General features: G+C 38.6%; 1 protein-coding gene across 2 annotated transcripts in view; it reads right to left on the bottom strand.

The window, feature by feature from the left end:
• Positions 1–24,153, bottom strand: part of NRCAM (neuronal cell adhesion molecule) — a 95,256-nt gene that overhangs the window by 68,204 nt on the left and 2,899 nt on the right. Inside the window, exons 2-11 of one of the 2 annotated variants that reach the window (XM_004382586.2) lie at positions 21,748–21,948; positions 19,527–19,544; positions 16,268–16,373; positions 14,649–14,845; positions 13,045–13,167; positions 9,958–10,128; positions 9,358–9,414; positions 7,549–7,660; positions 4,146–4,330; positions 1,720–1,851 (exon numbers count right to left, since the gene is read on the bottom strand). In XM_004382586.2, coding sequence (XP_004382643.1) covers positions 1,720–1,851; positions 4,146–4,330; positions 7,549–7,660; positions 9,358–9,414; positions 9,958–10,128; positions 13,045–13,167; positions 14,649–14,845; positions 16,268–16,373; positions 19,527–19,544; positions 21,748–21,838 — 1,192 coding nt within the window. In that variant the 5' untranslated portion in view covers positions 21,839–21,948. The remainder of the gene's footprint in view (positions 1–1,719; positions 1,852–4,145; positions 4,331–7,548; positions 7,661–9,357; positions 9,415–9,957; positions 10,129–13,044; positions 13,168–14,648; positions 14,846–16,267; positions 16,374–19,526; positions 19,545–21,747; positions 21,949–24,153) is intronic. The other variant, XM_023737038.1, reaches the window with a different exon arrangement.

Genomic DNA, 24,153 nt, shown 5'->3' with positions numbered 1-24,153 from the left:
TAAAAGTAGAATCAATATTTGATTCTGGTTTGGAGGCAATGAGGAGCCAAGCTACTATACGTAAGAAGCCTGAAGGTTGTCTTTATTATAAATAAAAAATATCTCCGCAGATTATGATGATATTGACCAGGAGGGTGAACTGAGGCTGGGTTTGTTTGAAGCAGTAACTGGTTTTCTCTCTCTTTGGGTCTAAGAGAAGATCAGGATTCCAAAAAGGGGGAAGCTTTCAAAGACTGCCCCGTTGGTGGCAGCTGGTGGTGGGTGGGGTCTAGGAAGAGGAGAGCTAGTGGGTCTCTACGGAGCTGTGAGGTGCAATCTCCTGTTTTAAGTTTTTGTTTTTTCTCTCTTTTCTCTTTGCTGTAATCCCCTTCTACTATCTCCAAGCTTTTAACCAAAAGCTTGTTAAACTAATCTTTGCCATGACTTAGAAGATTAAGGGAGGGCCTGTGGCCACACTGTGGGGACTGTGATGGGCAGTGTGGTGGCAGCCTGGAGAAGCTGGCAAGGAGTGGAGCAGTAGTGCAGGGAGGATGGTTGAACAAGGTCATGTGCAGCAGCGAGGAGCAGATAAGCATTGCTCAAGGATATTCTCAGAACAGAAAAGCTGGTAAAAGACTGGGCTTTCCGCATGTGATGGGGGTCAGAGGATGGTGACGTTTGAAAACTAGAGAACTTGGGAACATCTGGGTTATACTCAGGAATGAAACCACCACCTGCTTGTCAGTTTGCCATACTGTGGTGGCCTGTGTGTTGCTATGATGTTGGAAGTTATGCCACCAGTATTTCAAATACCAGCAGGGTCACTCATGGTGGACACGTTTCAGTGGAGCTTCCAGACTAAGATAGATGAGGAAGAAAGGCCTGGCAATCTACTTCCTAAAATTATCCAATGAAAACCGTATGGATTACAACAGAACATTGTTCAATTCACTTGCTTTGGACATGTCATCAGGAGGGATCAATCGCTAGAGAAGGACATAATGTTTGGTGAGTAGAGGGCCAGCAAGGGTGAGGGAGACTCTGGGTGAGATGGATTGGCACAGCAGCCTCAGTGATGGACTTGAACACACCAGCAACCATGAGGACAATACAGAACCAGGCAACATTTTTCGTTCTTTTGTACATAAGGTTGCCATGAGTTGGAGTTGACTCTACAACATCCATCCCAATATCTATCCATCCATCCATCCATCCATCCGTCTATCCAACCATCCATCCATCCATCCATCCATCCATCCATCCATCCATCCATCCATTCACCCATCCATCCATCTACCTATGAATGGAAGCTCTTTAAAGTAAGACAGCTACGTTTCTTCTTGTCATACCCACTGGCTGTATTCCTATTCTCCTCATTTGTTCCTTTGACTTCCATGATGTTTCCATAAGTCATTTGATATTTTGAACAAGGAAGATAATCTAAACTTTTCAGTGATGTTTATTTCTGCCCACATCATTTTATCCATGATCCATGTAAAAAAAGAGGAAATATTTTCAAGTCCCAATCAACACATACCATTATGTTTATAGCATAAACTAATTATTCAAAATCATAATAAATATGTCATCTAAAGGTAATTCAGTGCCTCTGTTCAACTGATATATGGCTTCCTTCCTTAACCCAAATTATTTTCTCACCATTTGTTCAGATGCAGAGATGCTCAGATGTAGATATGTCCTTAAAACTTACTGCTATTGGAGCCAGTCAAGGCAACTTACTTTCTATTGGTACTCCATTTGTTAACCAGCTAATCTTGGGCTTGGGGTTGCCATTAGGTCTGCAGATCAGGCTCCCATCCTCTCCTGGGGACAATACGAGGTTTCTAGGTGCCATGATCCAGTATGGAGCAGCTTTATTGAGAGAAGAAATAAACAAACCAGCAATTGGAATGAGTAAGTATTTTAGCAGAAGACTATATTGAACTATTTCAATAATAAAGTATTTTGTAAAACACTTATTAGTCTCATTTTTTAGAACAAACATTTTTAAGCAATGCTTCAAGTACAACTTTAGATTTTCAAAAGAATGTTGAAAGAGACTCACTGACGTGTGTGTTATTTCTAGACCCTTTTGATACAAATGTCATCAGCTCATTTTACATTAAAATTAGTCAGACATCAAAGAGGTGACAGATTTATCAAAGATGTAGAGCAATTTACAGGTATAGGTAGGGCTAAGAAACATGAATTTAAATTCTGAGACTTGTAGACTATATGTATAAAATTAGGGGGCAATTTAAAAATTTACTTTGAAAGAATTGCCAAGATAGTATAAAGTGTTCCCATATAGCCTCACCCAGCTTCCTCTAATATTAACATTTTAGGTAACCGTAGTATCCGAAACCTGGGGCCATCGAGTCAATTCAGACTCAGAGAAGAACTGCCCCAGGAGCCCTGCTGGTGTAGTGGTTAAGAGCTATGGCTGCTAACCAAAAGGTTGGCAGTTCGAATCCACCAGCTGATCCTTGGAAATCCTATGGGGCAGTTCTACTCTGTCCTATAGGGTCGCTATGAGTCGGAATTGACTCAACGGCAATGGTTTTTGTTTTTTAATTTTTATGGAAGCAGACTGCCATATCTTTCTGCCACAGAGCGCTTGGTGGTTTCGAACCACCGACCTTTTGGTTAGCAGCCAAGCCACCAGGGCTCCTTAGTAGTTATCAAAATATGAAATTAACATTGGTATAATACTATTAACTAGGCTCCGGACTTCATTAGAATTTTCCTCAGTTTTTTCACTAATGTCTTATTTCTATCCCAGGATCCTATCCTGGATACAACATTGCATTTATTTGCCACGTCTCCTTAGTCTCCTCCAATCTGACAATGTCTTGGTCTTTTCTTGTGGTCCATGACCTTGACACTTTTAAAGAGCACTGGCCATTTATTCTGTGAAATGTCTCTCAACTTGGGTTTATCAGATGTTTTCTCATGATTAGACTGAGGTTACAGGTTTTTGACAAAAATAACACAGAGGTGATAGACCCTTCTCGTCACATCACGTCATGAAGTTCATGACACCACTATGACTTATTGGTGATGTTAACCTTGATCACTTGGTTAAGGTGGTATCTGCCAGGTTTCTCCACTGTAAAGTCACTATTTTCCCCTTTCCATATTCTATTCATTAGAAATGAGTCACTATGTCCAGCCTATACTTATGGGGAAGAAAGTTAAGCACCACTTCCTTGAGGCAAAGTGTCAAGGAATTTGTGGGCATATGATAAAACCACTACAGTAATTAATAAATATTTTGAGAGAAATACTTTAAGGCTATCCAAATACCTTGTTTCTCGTTAAAGTTTTGCCTACTTATTTTAGCTTTTATCAGTAGCTCTTGCATGTAGCAGTTATTATGGGGGTTCTAATAGTGATTTTCTATTCACCTCCTTCCTTCTACATTTATTTAATTGGAATTCTTCTGTAAGGAAGATTTTTTAAAAATTTTTGTTTATTTTGTTGTTGTTGAGAATATACACAGCAAAATGTATAGAAATTAACAGTTTCTACATGTACAATTCAGTGACATTGATTATATTCTTTGAGTTGTGCAAACATTCTCCCTCTCCTTTTCTGAATTGTTCCTCCCGCATTAACATAAACTCACTGCCCCCTAAGTTTCCTATCTAATCTTTCAAGATGTTGTTTCTGTTTGATCCCATATAGATAGTTCTTAAAAGAGAATAATGCTCAAGGCAGATATTTTTTACTACTTAAGCTAAACTATTGTTTGGATTTAAGAAGACTTTAGGGGATACTTTTGGTTTAAGGTTTAATGATTATCTCAGCGCAATAGTTTCAGGGGTTCATCCAGCTTCCATGACTCCAGAAAGTCTGGAGCCCATGAGAATTTGAAATTTTCCTCTACATTTTCCCCCTTTTAATCAGGATTCTTCTATAGAATCTTTGATCAAAATATTCAGTAATGGTAGCTGGGCACCATCCAGTTTGTAAGGGAGATTTGAGGGAGCAAAATTTTAACCTGATTTGATTTCACTATAAACAACAATGAAAAGAGATTCAAGGTACCGTAATGTTGGCATAAACTTACATTTATCATTGAAGAACATAATCAAAGGTATATTTAATTGAAGTTACACGGCCTCTCATGAAGGCAAGAGCAATGCATTTAAACAATGATATACCTTTAACTGTAACGGAAATGGTATGATGGATGACTCCTAATGCATTTTTTGCTATACACTGGTATTTTCCAGAATCAGCTTCTGAAACATGAATGATCTGCAGTGTTTTCCTAAAGTTCTTATAAAATGTCCGGTTGATGGGTAGTGTTCCATCTTCTTTTGTCCAGTGAATAATAGGGGTAGGCCTGATAGGATAAACAAATAATGAGGCTACAAAAAAAGAAGTTCACTTGTGACCAGTTTGAGGTGTAAGTTTTCATGCAAGTTTATAATAAATTATTTTAGGTAGCGATCATGAGAAATATATAGACATTTTAAATAAGCATCACACTTTCATAAATACTACTTTGTAAGTTAGCATTTAAGTCTGTAATTTAGTATTTTCACATAATCAGGACCACACTATTTGACGGCACACCCTAAACTTTGACTTCAATGATGCAGTGAGAATCCTAGCATGAGCTGCTTTACTGAAGGAGCCTGATTATCTTCTTCCAAGTTCTGATCAACGAGGGACTCTTGGAAGAATTTAAATGAACATGCCCTGTCAATCAAAAGAATTACCATGAAATTAATGATACCCACCCACTGCCATCATGGCGATTCCGACTCATAGAGACCCTACATGACAGAGTAGAACTGCCCCATTGTGTTTCCAAGGCTATAGGGCCGCTATGAGTTGGAAACAACTCGAAGGCAATGGGTTTGGATTTGGTTTTAATCTTTATGGAAGCAGACTGCCACATCTTTCTCCTATGGAGTGCCTGGTGGATTCGAGCCGCTGACCTTTCGGTTAGCAGCCAAGCACTTTCACCACTGCGCCACCAGGGCTTCTTTTTGAAATTAATGATACTGAAGTATAATTTTTCATCAGCTAAGTTATAAATGTACCTAGAAAACGTTGATGTACATATCTCCATCCTTGAACTTTTACATGCATTTCCGCATCAAATGGAAGAACTTTTCAGTTTTACCACAGGCTATATGATGATGTGAATTGAGTAATTAGAGGAATAGTGATTCTGTCCTTAATTTCATTACAAGGATATTTTAAATTATTATACCAATTGGTAAGAGTAGATCCAACGCATGTATTACACTATTTCTCACCTACCTATGTTTCTTATTAAATCATGAAATATGGACATGGATGAAGTGCCAGAACACAGGCTTGGAGGTAAAAGATCTGCTTCAAAGACCCAGCTCTGTCCCTAAATTGCTCCCCGACCTTGGAGACCTGACTTTTTTGGGCCTCAGTTTCTTCATCTGCCTCAATGGGGATAATAGTGCTCAACTGGATCTAATGACTTCAGAATGTTTTCATGATAGTAAAATAAAAATTCATTCAACACAAACATTTACCAAGTAGTGAACTATATACCAAGTACTGAGCTATGTGTTGGGAAGATAAAGACAAAAAAGTATAGTCTAGGCCCTCAGGAAGATCACAATAATTACATCAGAAATGCAAGTGGGACTGTTTGTAGAACTGTTTTTGGTTTGTTTGGCTGAATGAAAATAATTGAACATATTTATTTGATTAAATTGTAGCTGCTAAAATGAAAACATGCTGTGAATATGAAAAGAGGTAGATGTGAAATTATTTTGAAAAAACTGAAGATACTGTACACATGTAGAACCTGATAACGTATTGTGATGTTTCCTTATAGTTAGACAAATTGGCCTCTCATGATCTGAATGTGAGAAGATGGGGATGGAAGCATCAACGCCATATTTTACACATCACAAAGCCATGAATTATTTTTGAGGCCTGCTCCACTGAGTAGTTGTTAAGAATTAGAAATATTGTGATTCTGTGAGTCTAATGCTTGTTGGTTTATAATGATAAAGAATCTTGGTTTTACAACATTCCAAGGAACTTAAAATTCTTTCAGGAGTTTTGTGAAATTTCCAAATACTGATCATATTTTAGTTTTTTAAGAAGTATCTTATGTGGAATGGGGAGTTACCAAACTGTGAGAGTGAGTACTGTTCTGGATTAAATTGTGTCCTCCAAAAAGGTATGTTGGACTACTAACCCCTGGTACCTGTGAACATGAGCTTGTTTGGAAATAGGGTCTTTTAAGATGGAGGAGGGTGGGACCTAATCCCATCTAAGTGGTGTCTTATAAAAGAGAACATACACAGGGGGAAGATGCCATGTGAAAATGCATCTATAGGCCAAGGAACGCTAAGGATTGCTGACAGCCACCAGAAGCTAGGAGAGAGACATGGAATAGTTCTTCTCTCAGAGCCCTCAGAAGGAATTGAAACGGCTGATACCCTGATTTGGACGTCTAGCCTCCAGAACTGTGAGACAATAAATTTCTGTTCTTTAAATCATCCACTTTGTGGTATTTTCTTAGCGGCAGCTCTAGAAAACTACGATAGGTACCTCTGAAAAGGCTGGAGATCAGTAAATTAGACTACTTTCTAACACAATGAAGATGAAAATTGGAAGTTTTTTTTTTAAAAAATTATGTTGGAAAAGATAGAAACCTAACATATCTTTAAAAGAGGGTTTACTAGTTTTCAGTTAACTTGAAGAAGTGAGTTGAATGTAGTGTGATTTCCTGTCTTGGCCAGCAGAGGCCTCCACGTGCCTCCTGAAGTCAAGTTACTCATGGAGGCCTATTTTGGGAATGAAGGTGAGACAGTGAGCGATCAGGTCAAGGACAGCACAGATCACAATAGGGGAGGGCAGCAGGTTTCTGAAATTCCACTCAAGGTTTTCAGCAGATGTGCTCATACCAATAATACTTGCTCTGTGCCAGGCATAAGAGGCAGACTATGAGGATGTTCTTCGGAGCTGAGGCCTCTATGCAACTCACATCAAAGGCACATCAGTTTTGGGGTGTGCACAGATAAGATATTTGCAGAGAATATGGGATTGGTCTTGTGACTTGCCAGTGGGAAGTAGTGGTAAGGACAGCATACCAGTTCCAAGCCTAGGCCCTAAGAGTCCTTGTGAGCTTCCACTGTCTGCTAGAAGCATGTGAGAAACGAATGGTCAAGAGCTCAGTTGCCCCAGCTGACAGCCAGCAGACCCTCAGAATCCTGAACCCATAGCTGAGCCACCTAGCAGATGCATGAGCAAGTCCAAGAGAGATTAGATGGACCCAATCTATTTCAGAACTGCCCTACAGACCTGTAGATAAACAATCAATAATAAATAGCTATCATTTTGAGGCCACTAAGTTTTGGTGAGACTTATTACACAACAATAGCAAAATGACACACCCTAATTACAATCATAGCAATCATTAGGTGATTACTGATAATGTTCTTGATGCTTAAATGGAAGTAGTATAAGACAACTCTTTGTCTATGATATTAATGCCACTCTATAAACCTACTATATTTGTATATGAAATGTACACCAGAATGCAAAATGTTAACTCACAGTCCTTCTGCAATGCACTCTAGTGAAAGCACATTTCCTCTTAATTCCTCTTTGTTACTTGCATTGCCTTCTGGAGTTAAAAATGTTGGTGGCCTCTCTCTACTTGGTTTAGCTGCAAAGAAGAAAATCAATATGCATTAAAGGTTATGAATTTCTAGTTACGAGTATTTCTAGAAACACAGCTCACTGTCAAAATAGCTGTCTAAAATTTTAAGCCCTTTTCTAAACCATTTAACATTGAGTGTGACATTTGTTAAGCTACACATACACACACTCTGTCTTGAAAATAGCCATTACTCACTCAGTTAATGAGGAATAGAAGCAATTTTGGTTATATGAGCACTAATAGTAAGGCCTTGTTCTCTTTTTGTACACTTCTTTAACGTGGGTTAGGTTTTTACGCATTTTCTGTGGGCTGGAATAATTTCAAAATGTAGAGAGAGAGGAAAATCTTGTTATCTAACTACACATCCCATAAGATTATGTCTCAGGTCAAAATACAAATTAACTGTCTATCATCTGGAAGGAGCCCTAGTGGAGCAGCAGTTAAGAGCTTGGATGCTAATCAAAAGGTTGGCAGTTCAAATCCACCAGGTGCTCCTTGGAAACCCTATGGGGCAGTTCTACTCTGTCCTATAGGGTTGCTATGAGTCAGAATCGACTTGACGGCAACGGGTTTGGTTTTTTTGGTTTTTTCAGTCTGTGGCCTTATCTCCTGAAGGCCTTTCTGAAAACCTTGGAGTAGAAAATATACCATCTTAAGGTTCTAAAGCCCTTGACAGTTTTCAAAACATTTTAGTACGTTATCTTTATTTGATGCTCCCAGAAACTGAATGAAAAAGTAATCTATGAATTATTCCATTTCTCAGGAAAAAAACAAAAACCTGAATGCTAGAGAAGGTTACTTCAGAGACACTAGAGTTTTCCTAAGATGTCAAAGATTTTGAGGGAAACCATACCTCTCTGAAACCACTTTGGGAGTTGTTTTGGGGCACATATTTTTCAGAAGTTCATTAAAATAAAATAAAGGCAGGAGGTGTGGCATGTCTACCCTGTTCATGGAGGGTGCTTAAGTGTTTTTTAACTTATATCTCAAGGATGAAGGAGCAATACAGCAGATATTCTATTTTATAGATAATTAAGATGGCCCAGTATCCAGAACCTGCCATTTTCATTGATGGACTCTACACTTCAGAGTCATTTTCCCTTCGGGAAATCAAATTCTTTTCTGCTTAAAAGGGTGAAATTAAATGCTATATATATATTTTAAATACTATCTCAGGATAATAACTTGGTTTTAAACAAAACTAAGAGAAATACTATCGCTAATTATACTGATAATGCGATGTGAAAAGATGCGAAATGAGATGATTTACTATGAAGATTCACTTAATGTTAGTTGCTAAAGGTCACAAGAGTTTGATGAGTTAGTAATCTAGCAGGTCAATACACACTGTCAGTTTTTATTTAGATCACAAGTAAATGTTTATGGAAAGGACAAAAAAATGAAAAATTTATTTCCAAATGTACATGTAAGACTTTTTTCAAATCAGGTGAAATGGTTCTTTATACGAAAACAGTTAAAAATAATTTTCATTATTATCCATAAATCATTGGAAAATGTTTTAGTGACATATGTTTGAAAGTTTACAACTATTAATTTCATAAAACATACATTTATACTAGTGGTACTAAACATGTAATTAGAAAATTCATAAAGAAATAAGGTTAAATAGCCATGGAGGTGAAGTTAGTGAACTAAATTCTACAATGAAGGAGACAGTATCAGTTACAATCACCGTAACTCACCACCATAAAACTCAGTGTCACTCAAATTAGCAGCTATAGTGTCATTCAATTCATCCACTGAAATAAACAGAATATTATGAAGAATGCACAAAAGTAGGGGAGAAGGGTCAAAAAAGTATTGGGCAACAAAAGCAAATGAATACAGCTATGCTGACGATGTGTCATCCCTACCAAGTAAAAACTGTGCTTTACATTGTACATGACTAACTCATTAGTTCGCTCAGCCACCCCCAACCAGTAATATGTGACATTGCTCAGGCTGCAGGACTGCCAAGTAAAAGGCACCGCGTGACGTAAAGCACACTCAGAGGCTCAGAACACCAAGTATATTCTGAAGGTTGATACCGAAACAATATTGGCAATAAAAGATGAATATGTACAGCAAAAAAAAAAAAGTAAAATACAGTATTTAGGGTATGCTTGCTTTTTCTAAGACATATGCCAACACATTGGTGATTATTGTCAGGTACTTTCCTGATCAATGAACCTGTTTACTTCAAAGTCAGTAGTATTCAGTATTTAATCATAGTTAATATTTAACATATTTTACTCATATTTGTAAACATCATTGAAAGGGAGATTCAGGAAGTAAAGCCTTACCTGAAATCACTTTCACAGAAATAGGTTGCTTCTGCTGTATGGTTTGAGTGTGATTGAACCTGGCATAACAGATATAGTCTTCCCGGGTGTCCTCTGGGAGGACGTTGGAAAAATAAAGGTCCCCGTTTAGACCCTGGGAAACTCTCTCACTTTGCGGAAGTCTTTGAAAGGCTGGAGAAAGGCAAGGGGAAAAGGCAAAAATCATTCCATCATAAAGTGGCCACTTTTCAAATGTTCTATATAAACATTTCTTTCACTAATAGTTCTGTGAACTTCCCTTAAATAATTTTTTTCTCTCTAAATCTCTTTGAATAAAAGCAAATAGCTGTAAAAAAGAAAAAATGACACATTAAAACTCCAGCTGTAAATGTCGACCCTAATTTCTCTGAGTGCGGGCAGAGGTGAGATTAGAGTTGTACAGCCAAGTGTTTTATTAAATGTAATTAAATTTTAAAAAATTTACAAAAAGAGTTGGCATGGCTTTTCTTCATGTTTAAATTATTACCTAGCTGTTAAACACATATATACACATACCTTAGAAAATGCATTAAAGAAGCTTCTAAGGATGTTTAACATGGGTACCATCCACACACAACAGTCAGAAACCGGACACTTTGAGAGCACAAACTGTGAACTGGAGCCCTAGTGGTTAAAAGCTCGGCTGCTAACCAAAAGGCTGGCAGTTCAAATCCACCAGCTGCTCCTTGGAAACCCTATGGGGCAGTTCTACTCCGTCCTACGGGGTCACTATGAGTCAGAATCAACTCAACGGCAACAGGTTTTTTGTTTGTTTGTTTGTTTAACTGTGAGCTAGGCCCTGTGCTAGATGTTAGGCATACCAGAGTCCTGCTCTGTCGGAGCTCTGTCAGGCAGTAAAATGGACAATTAACAAGAGGGTACGATGATGACAGTATTTAACGCGTGACCTGCCTCCCACTCCTAGTCTCCTTTACCCTGTTCTACTCTACTCTTTCTTTTCTGAATTACTTAACACCTTCTAACATACTATAAATTTTACTGATCTTCAAACCGACCCAGTAACACCTCCAAAGAGAGGTCTGGCAATCTACTTCCAAAAGGTCAAAGCCTTGAAAACTCTGTGGAGCACAGTTCTACTCTGTACACATGGGGTAGCCATAAGTTGGAATAGACTTGACAGCAACCAACGATAACAACCAGTTAACCAGTTGCTGTTGAGTCACTGATTTGGGGTGGCCCCATGTGTGTCCGAGTAGAACTGTGCTCCACGGGGTTTTCAATGGCTGATTTTTAGGAAATAGATCGCCAGGCCTTTCTTCTGAGGCACTTCTCGGTGGACTCGAACCTCCAACCTTTCAGTTAGCATCCCAGAGCGTTAACCATTTGCACTGCCCAGGGACTCCTTACTTATCATATCCAAGGTTTATTGCCTGCCTTGCTACCCTAGAATTTGAGCTATAGGAGGGCAGAGACCTTCATCTACTTTGTCCACTCTTGGAACACCGTAACAGTGCCTGGCCCTTAATAGGTGCTCCGTAAATACTCTTGTAGGATTAAATGACTGACTGCCAGCCCTCTGCCTTTCCAGTTTCCAACATGACAATTTATTTTCCCTCACATCTGGTTAAGAAACTGTCTAGCCTTCGGCATGGGTGAAGATTTTCTAAATGGATTAAGAATACAGGGAGGTGGGATCAAGGATCTGTGCGTGAATTTACACTTGGCTGGCTAACACGCAGCATGGAGCTTAACTGTGAAAGTTCCTGAGCCCTGAAGTGAGAGAACTAGAAGAAATCGCACATCCCAGTTGCCTTGGGCCAGGTGTTATATCCTGGAAGGATTTCTTTCTCCAGCTAGACTCAAGTGGTTGTGCTTCTCCTGCCACAAGTGCTTGTCTATATTTCATAAAATGCAAAAGTATAGTTAAAAGCCTGCACTCTCTCTCTGCCAGGAAAAGGCAGGGAAACACAGAGTCCGAAACTGGAAGAACGTTAACCAAGTTCTTGATCAAGATGGGGGTTTGATTGGTGGTCACAAATTAATGGGCTTATACCATTTAATCCCCAGGGAAATGACTTTTTAAAAATAATTCAGAAAAATAATGTACATTTATTTAATGAAAGTGAAGAGTTATAGTCCCTTCTGTTTCTCCATTTGTATTTTTATCATTGATGAATGTTGGTAGATCAAATTACAGGGAATGGGACTTCACCAAAGAGGCGCTTTGCCTTTTGAGTTCCTTTGCATTATATTTGAAAAAAGTGCATTGAGAGGCCGATAACTATGTAATGTCATCTTGCAAGTAGAATGCTATACAGATCTGAATTTTTCTCAAATCCCAGATGCAATTCCACTTGAAAGTTCATGATGTTTTGCCAGCAGCTTAAAAATGGATATAAATCATGTAGCCAGCAGTGCAATGTGGAAAAGCAACAGTTATATATTCAGATGACTTTGAGACTTTACATGTGCTGTGTCCCCCAACCTCATTTAGAATAAAAGCCAAAGCCCTTTCTATTGGGCACCTGTGGCCTTTCTGACCTGCTCTATCACTTGCCCTTGCGGCACTCAGTCTGGCCCCACTGGCCTCCTTGCTCTTCTTTGCACACACTAGGGATGCTACTGCCTTAGGGCAGACACCTAGGGCCCTTGGGTTGCTCACTCGTTCCTTCAAGTTTTCAAAGGACATTTTATAAGAGGTCTTCCCTGACTTCCTTATTTAAAACAGTACTCATCAGCAACACTCTCTTTCCTCTTAACTGTTATATTTTTCCTCATAGAACTTATCACCAACTGACACATATTTGCTAAATGCATTTATTGTCTGCCCCGCCCCCCTCACACTGCTGTTGCCAAGAATGTAAGCTCAGTGAGAGCGGGGAATTTGTTTTGTTTATTTAAAGCAGTGCCTAGCATATAGTAGGTGCTCAATAAAATTGGTCGAGTGCGAGAATGAAATGGCTGTTATTTGTTTCAAAGAACATTGATTTTCCTGAGCTTCTCTAAAACATTTTGTAAACACTTTATGAATCACGAAAGGCAGTAATTTATTATAACGAGTCAACAATCATAAGACTCTTGAAGAAAGTTCATATTTTAAAAACTTACAATTATCCATCCAGAATATTATAGGTGGCGGTAATCCAATTGGAGGTCTGCAGGGAAGTACTAAAGGCTGACCATTTTGAAGTATTATTGGTTCAAGTTTTTCTTTGGTCCACAGCGGTGACCCTATGAAATATAATATTAACTGCTAAGTTATCTCTGCATTGAAAAGTAAAAAGACACATTTTATAAAAAGATATATTTTATAAAAAGTTCATCTTTCTAAACTTTTGGGAAAATAGTAACAGAATTTATGTACATTAAAATAACTAGAAAATAATTTTTATATACAGGGTTAGAAAGTAAAAAAATTGTTATTTTATATTCTCATTCGTTGCCATTAAGAGTATAAATTCTGACTCAGTAATTCTAAGTCTAGGAATTTATAGTAAGTAAATCATTAAGATGGTACATAATAATTTCACTACAAATATTTTCTTCTTCCCAAAACAGAAAACACTTAAATGTCAAGAGATTTGTTAAATAAGCAATTGTACACTTATACCTTTTAATACTATATGGCATTATGTATATTATGTAAGTATACCTACTGATAAGATTAACATGGAAATATACATGACATATTGATAAGTCAGAAAAGGTTATAAAATAATACTTCAGAATGAGCTCCTTTTAAACACATACAAACATACATATCTGCCTAGGAAAAAATTTGAGCAGTGTTTAGGATTCATGAGTAATTTTTAAACTTCTTTTTGGTTTATTTGTAATTAACTTTTTTCTATAATGAACACATATTATACAGGCAATAATTTTTTTAAATTGTGCTTTAAGTTGAAGTTTACAGAGCAAATTAGTTTCTCATTAAATAAACAATTAATACACATATTGTTTTGTCGCATTGGTTGCCAACCCTGTGACGTGTCAACACTCACCCCTTCTCGACCTTGGGTTCCCCATTTCCATTCGTCCAGCTTTCCTGTCCCTTCCTGCCTTCTCATCCTTGCCCCTGGGCTGGTGTGCCCATTTAGTCTTGTATACATGGTTAAGCTACATGTATTATTGTTTGTTTTACAGGCCTGTCTAATCTTTGGCTGAAGTGTAATAATTTTTTTTTAAATGACCAGAACTGTGAATGGTTACTATTCTTTTAATACATCATCTTGAGGTTGTTGAGAGCATTTAGGTAATGACCAGTGCAAAAAAGCCACAATAATTATCAAGGTATTGAGGCCACTCTATTTCCTGTGAAATTTTAAAACAAAATTGTTTAAAGAAACAGCACGTAGATCTCAATTACCCATTTCATACTCAATTTATTTCTACCTGACTAGAGAAGTATGCTTGTACATAGAATGTGTGAGAAACAGCTAATTAGATTGATTCTGGGAAGAAACATTTTTCTTAACCTTGCTTTTTTACTCAGTACCTGTACTGAAGACACATTGTTGGATCAGCTAGGCGTGAGGTTGAGGCACTTGCTAGGATACAGTGGAAAGCAGTAATAATTTTAATGCAAAATAAAGTCAGAATATTAGAAGGAATTCCATTATTTTCTAGAAATGGTATTTGGATGATATAACAGATGCTGAGTATTGGTGCAATACTTTAAAAAGTGTCATGTTTGGTTGACAAGTCTTACTTACTGGATGGACGGACGACAATATTATTAGAAATTGCAGCTCCGCGTTCATTCCTCGCTGTGCACTGATAGACTCCTTCATAGGTCTCCGCTTTCCCCTCGCTCATGATGTTGATTATGAGGGTTCCTGAGCCAGGGTTCATGGTGACCAGAGGGTCCTTATCTATGTCAAAATGGGTTCCATTACGTGTCCAGGAGAAGCTGCCCAACACATAAAGGGTTAAACTGGTTAATGGTCTAGAAAAACAGGATTATTTTTTTTTTTAACAAATTCCTAGAAGTTTTGTGGGTTTCTAGAAATAAGTACTAGATTTAATATTCAGTAAAAGAGTAATACGTGCCCATATCTAAAGCGCTTCATTGACTCATGACTTAGAAAAAAGTGTTGGTTGTACATTGTAAGGGGCATGTTATCATTAGAACCAGCCCAAATCTGACTCAATAAGGAAATCATGCACACAATTTGCCTGTCATTTTTCAAAGGAAAAAAAAAAAAAGGAGCAGATCTCCCAGGCATACACTCTTAGAGCTTTATTAGCATTTTTATTGTAAACTCCATCGTTCATTGAGTTGATAACCTGCCTATAAAACTTTGCTCTGGGCTGAAATGTGACAAGAAAGGCCTCTACATGATATATATATATATATATAATTGATCAGACTAGTTTTAAGTAATGAAAATGCAAAGTATAGGTTAGAAGGAGAGAAAAAGATATGAGCTCATTGTTGTTTTAAATATTGTTTATTAAAAATGGTGATTCCATATAATATATATTTTGAGAGTTTTAAATTCTGGAGATGATTTTGTGAATTCCTTAGGAAATATTCCATTTGTCAACTGAGATCATTCCTTCTCATTTTATTTAAGTAAAAGATTGCTTTTAGAGTCACAGCGCTCATGTAATTAAATACTTCCTAACTAGTCACAAATCAACAATGGCTGTGATCATACGAATGCATGAATCTCTAAACTTCACCACGTTTTCTAGGCCCACTTGGATTTCCCTTCCGATTGTTTATCCTGCTGTGCTCATGTCAAGATCCATATGGAGACTCCTGAGTACTGAACCCTGCCAAGTTTGGAGAACCATTTAGGACCATTTACAGACCACTATGGAGCTAGAAGAGATCTTAGAAGTCATCAAATTCAACCTCTTCATTTTACAAATGAGGAAAATGACGCCCAGAGAAAAGGGGTTTACCCATGTCAGAAGGTCATTAATGTCAGAACCATAATTAGAAGGCTCCTTCCCCATATTTCTACCATATTTGAGCATTCTGCAGAAGAAAATAAGTACAGAAATGCAATAATCCATGTTTTTAAGAAGAAAACACTGATTTTAATTAAACATATAGACAAAACAATGAACCTTCAAATGATTCTTTAGGGATATGCAGGACCTGAGAAATTAACTTTAATATCTTTGAGGGCCTAAAAGGGACCAGGGGAGTTGACTAGATGTACCTAGGATAATCTGAAGTCATTTGCACTGAGAACTATCCAACCAAGAAAGTGCTCTACATGGCCGAACTTATTCTACATGGTTTTCTGAGTTTATTTCTATACTCAGAGACTTCCCCTGACAGATTCCAGTATTACAGCAAAGCAGAAAGCATACTCACCTTGGAGGAGGTTTCCCTTTTGCCTCACACTGGATTACAATATTCTCCCGAGGGTCAATAATGTAATCTTTTGGAGACTGTTGAGTGATGGTTGGAGGTTGTACCACTTAGAAAGAAGGACAATGTAAAACAAATAAATCAATCATTTAGTATCATAGTAGCAATCTTTTCTTTTTTTCCATAGAAAAATATTTTACCCTAGACTAATTATGCTCCAAATGTTTTTAGTAATTTCTACTGTGGCGGCACACAGCTCAATAGATTTTCAACTAAAAGTCACTTAAAACAGGGAAGTCAAGGCACAACTTCCTTTTTTGGTAACTTTACATGCACTCGCAAACACTGTTTTTCACACTGAAAGTTTGAGAAAATAATTGCCAGCACAAGTCTAACATTAAGACAGTTTCTTTTCTGATGTAACAATGAGAAATTTCTCTGATGGATACTTTGGTTCAAACAATGGCTTTCAATGAAATGTAAGTTATGAGGTAAATTTGTGTTTCTCTTAGGAAAGAATAACTCACTTAGAGTTCATCAGTGAGGTAATATAAATTAATATACTTTGACCAAAAAATTTGAGAAGTTAATATGAAAAAGGTTATTAAATTGGAAACTTGACACGTCTTATTAAAGGCAGAAGGTAGGTGAATTAGGAACAAAGATAAAACAATTTTATTTAGAAGATAAACGGACTTGAGGAAGATGTTAGTTATAGGAGTCAATGTTTCCATTGTACTTTCCAAAGTGATATCTGATTGTTTATTATCAAATCTTAGGGGGAAAATGGTTCTGACCAAGAACAATCTGATCTGAAGAAACTTGGCATCTGTATCTCCAACTCTCCTCAAATTGCTCTAAGAGATCAAAATCAGAGTGTTGGAGCAGGAAGTGAGTGAGAATTAATCTATTCCTACTTCTTTTCTGCTGCTCATCACAGCAGAATGACTTGCCCAGGAAGGCAGAAAACAGAGAAGAGAACAAACTCTCCCAAATGGTTCCTAGTAGAAAGCTAGCACTTTGCCCATCTCCAGGGACAGCCATTTACATAGACCAGTTGGTCTCAACTGGGAGCAACATCTGGAGACAGTTTTGACTGTCACAACTGGGGGTGCTACTGGCATGGAGCAAGTGGAGCCAGGGATGCCGCTGCTAAACACCCTTCAGTACATAGGACAGCTCCCAGCAACAAAAAATTCTGGCAACAAATGTCAGTAGTGCTACCTTTGGGAAACCCCAGCACCAACCATGGTGTGACTGGTGCCTCTGAAACTGCCACACAGTGGCCCTGCCGCAGTAGCTTTCTCCCACTTCATACAGCTTCTCCCATGGCTCTCTCTTGGACTCTTACTCTCCTTTCCTTTACTGCTGTGTCGGACACTCTGGATCAGCTCATTTTTCATCATCTGGATCTGCCCTTTCCTCTCCACCCAGGTACTGGACTTCCTTTCTGAAACCTCTTCTACCTGCCAACCAAGCATCTACCAAAACTTAGTCATTGCCCTCTGCTCTTGCCCTCTTCTGCAATTAATTGTTGCAGTGCTTAATTCATCACCTCTACATCCAATGTCTGTAAACATGGTTCTGTTCCCTTGCCTTCTTGCCAGTCTTATTGCTGTCTACCAGACATCTCTTACTAAATATCCAAACGACACGTAAAGAATAAATCAAAAGCTAAGCTCATTATTGCTATGATTTATTGCGTACCAGTAAATTACAATTCCTAGTAGAAGTAGCATACTAAACCAGCTGCCGTTGAGTCGATTCCGACTCATAGTGAACCTACAGGACAGAGCAGAACTGCCCCATACAGTTTCCAAAGATTTGAACTTCCCACCTTTTGGTTAGCAGTCATAGCTCTTAACCACTACACCACCAGGGTGTTAATTTCCCCTCCCTTTAGCAATATCCTATCCTCCTTGACCTCCAGCTCTTTCCAGCCTCCACAGCTATACTCAGAACCCTCATTCCTCTAGTCCTGTCAGTTTCCATTGTTAGTTAGCAGTTTGTTCTGTTGGTTAAGAACTAATCTGTTTGTTACTAGCTGTGAGACCTTAAGCAAGTTTCTTAAATTCTGTAAGCTCTCAAAATGGAGTTTAAAAGTACTGCCTATCTCCTAGGGTAGCTGGGAGGATTAAATAAAACAATTTGTATAAAATTCTTAGTTTATGCCAATGTTATAATACAATGATGTTAGCTATTTTTGCACTATTATAATGTTCATATTTATTTGGACCAGTTTCACTTCTAAGTGATCCTGAGACTCTGGGAGTAAAGTGTTTGAAATGAAGGAAGGCTGCCTGGTACGCCATATGCAGCAAATGGTGGACATGGGTGAGTGGGTAAGGGTATTCTCAGGAGCCACTCAGTCTGATTTCTTGGGCTTTGCTGGGAGTGACAGAGGTGAAGACGTGATGGTCTCTAACTCGGAGCTTCTATTCACATGTCTACAGAAGAGCTGGCTTAGATGCCACTCCCAACTGCCAGGAGTTTACCATCTGGATACACCTTCAAACAGTGCTTAGGTTTGCCTGGCAATTAACAAATGCTTTGCAGTAATCAGGGAAAAGATGATTTTACGTAACTTTCCTGGCTGATCCAGTATCAAAGGAATTTTCAGATGCTTGAAAATGGACTAATTGTTTTGTAGCCAGATGACAGATGCGGCCCAACTGTTAGAGGCAGCAGAAATTCCTGCTGCCTGAGGAAGCTGCTCAGAAACAATACGAGCGGGGGCTGCTTGTTTGTCTTTTGCATAAAACCACAGTTAAACTCGCTGGGCTACTGCACTGATGATACCTAGAAACACTAGTCTACACAGCTTGAAGGCTCAAGAAGTGTAAAAGGACATCCAGCTTCTGACCCAGGTGTGGCTTCTGCATCTTCTAAAAGATACCAAAAGACATGTCTTTATTTCAGCAAGCACTTAATAGCATTTAGAATCAGAGAGTCATTCTTTCTAAATTTTGTGAATTTTCTCATTGAGTTACATCAGATGTGAATGAAGGTCACAAATTAGTAAAGCAGCGTATGAGCAAAAGAAAAAAGAGCAATACCTGAGTCTTCAGAATTCATGCAGGTAACATATTAAGTTTGCTTTGTAGCATATAAATGCAAGGTTTAGCCACAGTAAACACATAACGCTTAAAAAGACATCAATCACAGAACACAACATTGTGCTTTTAATTCACAGTATTAATTAGAAAAATAAAGACATGATCAATTTTTCACACCGCCTAGTAATTTGTAGAAAGACACTTACAATCTTCAAGAAGTTTTGCTTTTCCCCCATCAATATCAGCAGGTGAGTGGGCAAACAGGATTAAAGAAAACCATATGTTAGTAATAAGAACGTTAGAACCCTGAAGATAAAAGGTGCATCTCATCTATTTGATTTGATCTAAAAAAAAAAAAAAAAAAAAGTATAGCGAAGGTTGAAGTTGTGAAGTTGCAAGAGAAAGAAACCCGCATTAATGGTTTGGTTTACTCCTACAGCATTCACCCACATAAACATATAGAAGAACAAAAGCAATGCTGGAGGCAAAAACGATCCTTCCAGGAATAGGAATGGTTAATTCTATTCCATACATGTTGTGCTGGACAAGTAATTATGTTCAATTTGAAAAATAGCTGAAATCTACAATTAATCTGAGTTGTCACATACTGTGTAGTGTCTGATCCTATTATCTCAGACATCACTATGCATATGGTAATGATACCCAACAATGGGACATTGCTACTATGCTCCATCTAAGGCAAGTTCAGCAATGAATTTAGATTTTTATGTTGCTATGGTTAATCACCAAGTCTGTAATTGAACCTTTCAGACGGTTAGCATATCTCTGCTTCAGAATTCCTCAACCTTCCAGGGGCTGCTAGTGCCCACCCCAAGGAACAGCTCACGTACTGGAGAAGGGGTGAGAGGAACGGGGCAGGGGAGAAATTACATTAGCATGCAATTCAAATGATTCCACAGTGCTGCCCGTCATTACTCCTTGCAAAGGTTAATGCAAGAGTGCCTGGGTTATCCTCGACTTTCTTTTCATCATGGCTGTGCCTCTTCTCCATTAGCTGCGATAATTGAGTTAGCCCTGGGTGACTGTTTCCCCCTGATTGTTAGATCGAGCAGTCAGATTAAGGGAGAATATGTTTAACATAAAAGAGAACAAAAGCATTTCTCTCAAGAGCTTGCCTCTCTTTCCTGGGCTTCTGCTAGGGTAAATGCTTGTTTAGGCATTTCTATTCCAATGGACTTAAGCAATAATACATATACATATATCATATATATATTTATTATATATAATATTTAATATATATTATATGTATTTAATTGGAATTAAGGTCATTGGATTAAATTTTTTTTAAGTAAAAAAATATTGCATTATACTGTACTTTAGGCTATAACAGCCCAGCAAAGAAAGTCAACTAAACGTGGGGCAAACCTCATCTCTTCTTAATACCTTCCTACTGGCAGTTGCAACCTCTGTGGCAAAAAATGACATCCCAACAATTGAACAGCCCTAGGAAAGTGCGATCTTCCTTGTACCTTGGAAAGCTTGCCAAACAGTCGTTCTGTTCAGGAAGCTAATGGATTTAAAGAGGTCATGCAGATTAGGGATAAAGGATAAATCAATTCTGAAGTACAGTAATTGTCCAGATTCTGTTTTCCATTGCACGAAAAGTGACCAGTTAGAACCTAGAGTTAACTTTATTTGTCACAAAGAGGCCCCCCAGACCAGGATGAAGTGCAGCATATACTTTACTGTTAGGAAAAGAGTGGGCTAATACAATAGCTGTTGTTTGCTCCATTTGAAACAGTATTTTTCCAGATTACTTGTCTTACTCTCAAAATTTGCATCTTGGTCTTTGATCATGGTTTTTAAATCAAAGAGGTCTATTCACTAGGATTTAGGTAAGAAACATTTCCTACTCCTAGACACATATTTAAAACTCATAAGTAAAACGTGAAATTGGCATTGTCTGAATCCAGAAAAAAGAGTTATGGGTGGCTTGGGGATACAGAGGTGTGGAGGGTTGGCAGAGTGACTATCCCCTAATCTTTTCCAGGACACTCTCAGTATATGAAGAGAGAGGATGAAGTGGCCAGCAGATGTGTGAAGTCTCCATGATCATTTTAAAGTGATTCCTATTATTTTCTTGCAGAACTGCTTCTATAAAGAGCTGCCCATTGGGAGCTCAAAACTCACTCCTTCTCAGGCCAAACCCCCTCAAGGTACACAAAAGGCACCTGATGGGGGAGGAAGATAATGATAGGGAAAGAACAATAAGTCTAACCATTTCCATGGCCATTTCTATGGTGTGAGTCTTTATAAACACCAGGTGCTGAAGGTAAAAGCCGAATTAATTTTGATTAGCTTTTCAGCAGCACACAGACCTCCTCCATTCACACAGCTCAGAGTGATGGTAAATGCTGGGGAGGTTTTGACTCCCGGGCCTAACAGCTTTAAAACGTTAATACTTACGATCAAGAGGTACTTCCAGTGCACTAATGATCTGGCACAGGAAGAGAATCAGGGGCACTCTGCCTGCAGATAAGCACTTCTTTTTCGGCATTATTTTAAGCTGTATTAGCTTAACTCCTGCTGAGACCCACAAACTGAATTTCCTTTTCTTCTTACACAAAAGACTTCCGTGCAATGTTTAAATAATTTTCATGCAGGGTGCTGAAAAAGGATAGAATAAGAATAATAATTTTAACGGATTAAGAAGGAAATGAAGGGCAGAGGTCTGTAGCACAGAAAACCAGCCCTGTATTATACATGAACTCTAACAGGGAGCTAACTTTTAAATATTTAACTCTCAAGACTGGAAAAATCATTTATTCATAAATCAGCTAAAATCCATTCAGAAATATTTGTAGCAAGGTAAAGCAAAATCTTTCTGCTTTGCCATCCTTATGATTTTTCCATTTTAAATATTTGTATTGTAAGTGCTCTCAGAGGCCAGGATGTCTTTCTTAACAGAACAAGAAAACCTGGCTTTTAAGCTGGTTAGAAAGCAGTTACTTTGCGACCATTAAGAGGGGAGGCCTAATGGCTTCTCCGTTCTAGAGATAATCTCTGAGAAATTTCTGGGCATTGTCGAAAATTTGCTTTAAACCCAAAACATAGATTTACCAGCTGAACCAACAACATTTCAGGCCTCCCTGACCTCTTACCTAGACTACCAAAACAGACCTTGCTGGCTTTCCTCACTGCGATCACCTTCCTTAATGGTACTGGATTACTTTTTTTCTAAAGGGGCTTCTTAGGTCAAATATTATGAGTTACCACGTGCGACCTAGGAGCTCTGGTAGTGCAATGGTTAAGCACTTGCTCTTAACCAAAAGGTCGGCAGTTCAAACTCACCCAGCAGCTCTGCGGGAGAAAAGTCCTGGCGATCTGCTCCAGTAAAGATCACAGCCTAGGAAACCCTATGGAGCAGGTCTACTCTGTCATACGGGGTCATTATGAATCGAGATGGACTCGATGGCACACAACAACAACAACGTATGGAACCTACCAAGTAAAGTCCAATATAAACACGTATTAAAAAGCTGCAATGATCTTGCCTCAGTTTATCCTACCAACCTTCCTTCTGTTTCCATATAACTGGTCTTTTTTGGTTTGATGGTTTGGTTCTGTTTTTCTTTCTTGGGCCAATCCTTTAATACGGCCTTGAATTTTCCCACTTTGTTGCCTTCATTTGATCCTTTTTACCTGGAATGCCTTTTCCACCACAGGCGTATCAGTTTCTGTCAAGTCCACTCTGACTCACGGTGACATCATGTGTATCACAGTATTAAAACTGTGCTTTATACGGTTTTCAAAGCTGTTTTTTTTTTGGAAGTAGACCACCAGGCCTTTCTTCTGAAGTGCCTCTGGATGGACCAGAACCTCCAACCTTTCGGTTAGCAACCTAGTGTGTTAACCATTTACACTACCTCAGAACTCCTTCTATTCCTTATCAAAATCTAATATATCTCTTATAGATCAGCTAAAAAGCTACCTCCAAGAACTTAGTTGATCACCCAAGCTGGAAGTCATCTCACCTTCCTAAAAATTCCTGAATTGCCTTGTTTTAATCATAACCTGTATTAGATAGTGTCGTGGATTGAATTGTGTCCCCCCAAAAATATGTGTCAACTTAGCTAGGCCATGATTCCCAGTATTATGTAACTATCTTCCATTTTATGTGTTGTAAATCCTAAAAGCTCTATGAGGCAGGATTAGGGTGGGGTGTATCTTGAGTCACACCACATCCTTACTCATCCTTACTCAAGTCATGCCCTTACTCAAGTCACACCCTTGCTTGAGTCATATCTTTTGCCTTACAAGAGATAAAAGAAGAGAGAAGCAAGCAGAGAGGAGAGGGACCTCCCTACCACCAAGAAAGAACAGTCGGGAGCAAAGCACGTTCTTTGGAGCCATGGTCTCTGTGCTGAGAACCTCCTAGATCCAGGGGAAGATGGATGTCAAGACACATGGAGATCTCCAAGGAGCCAGGAAACAGAAGCTGAAGAGACAAGGACCTTCCTCTAGAGTCAACAGAAAGAGAGCCTTCTCCTAGAGCTGGCACTCTGAATTTGGACTTCCAGCTTCCTAAACTGTGAGAAAATAAATTTCTGTTTGTTATAGCCATCCACTTGTGGTATTTCTGCTATAGCAGCGCTAGATAACTAAGACAGAATTTGGTACCGGGAGTGGGGTGCTGAAGCCAAGGGTCTAGGGGTCTCCACCCAGAATCTAGACAGCATGGCCAGCACCCAGAGTCTGAAGGGCAGGGCCACTGCCCAGATGGTGTCAGAGAGCAGAGGACTATTTTCAAGCCTTGGGAGTTAATGTAAATCTTTCTGCTGGGTTTTGGGCTTCTTGGTGCCCGTTATTCCT

This window comes from Trichechus manatus, unplaced genomic scaffold (assembly GCF_000243295.1).
Source record: "Trichechus manatus latirostris isolate Lorelei unplaced genomic scaffold, TriManLat1.0 scaffold00096, whole genome shotgun sequence".
Classification (NCBI taxonomy): domain Eukaryota; kingdom Metazoa; phylum Chordata; class Mammalia; order Sirenia; family Trichechidae; genus Trichechus; species Trichechus manatus.
This window is presented reverse-complemented; position numbering and strand designations above follow the sequence as displayed.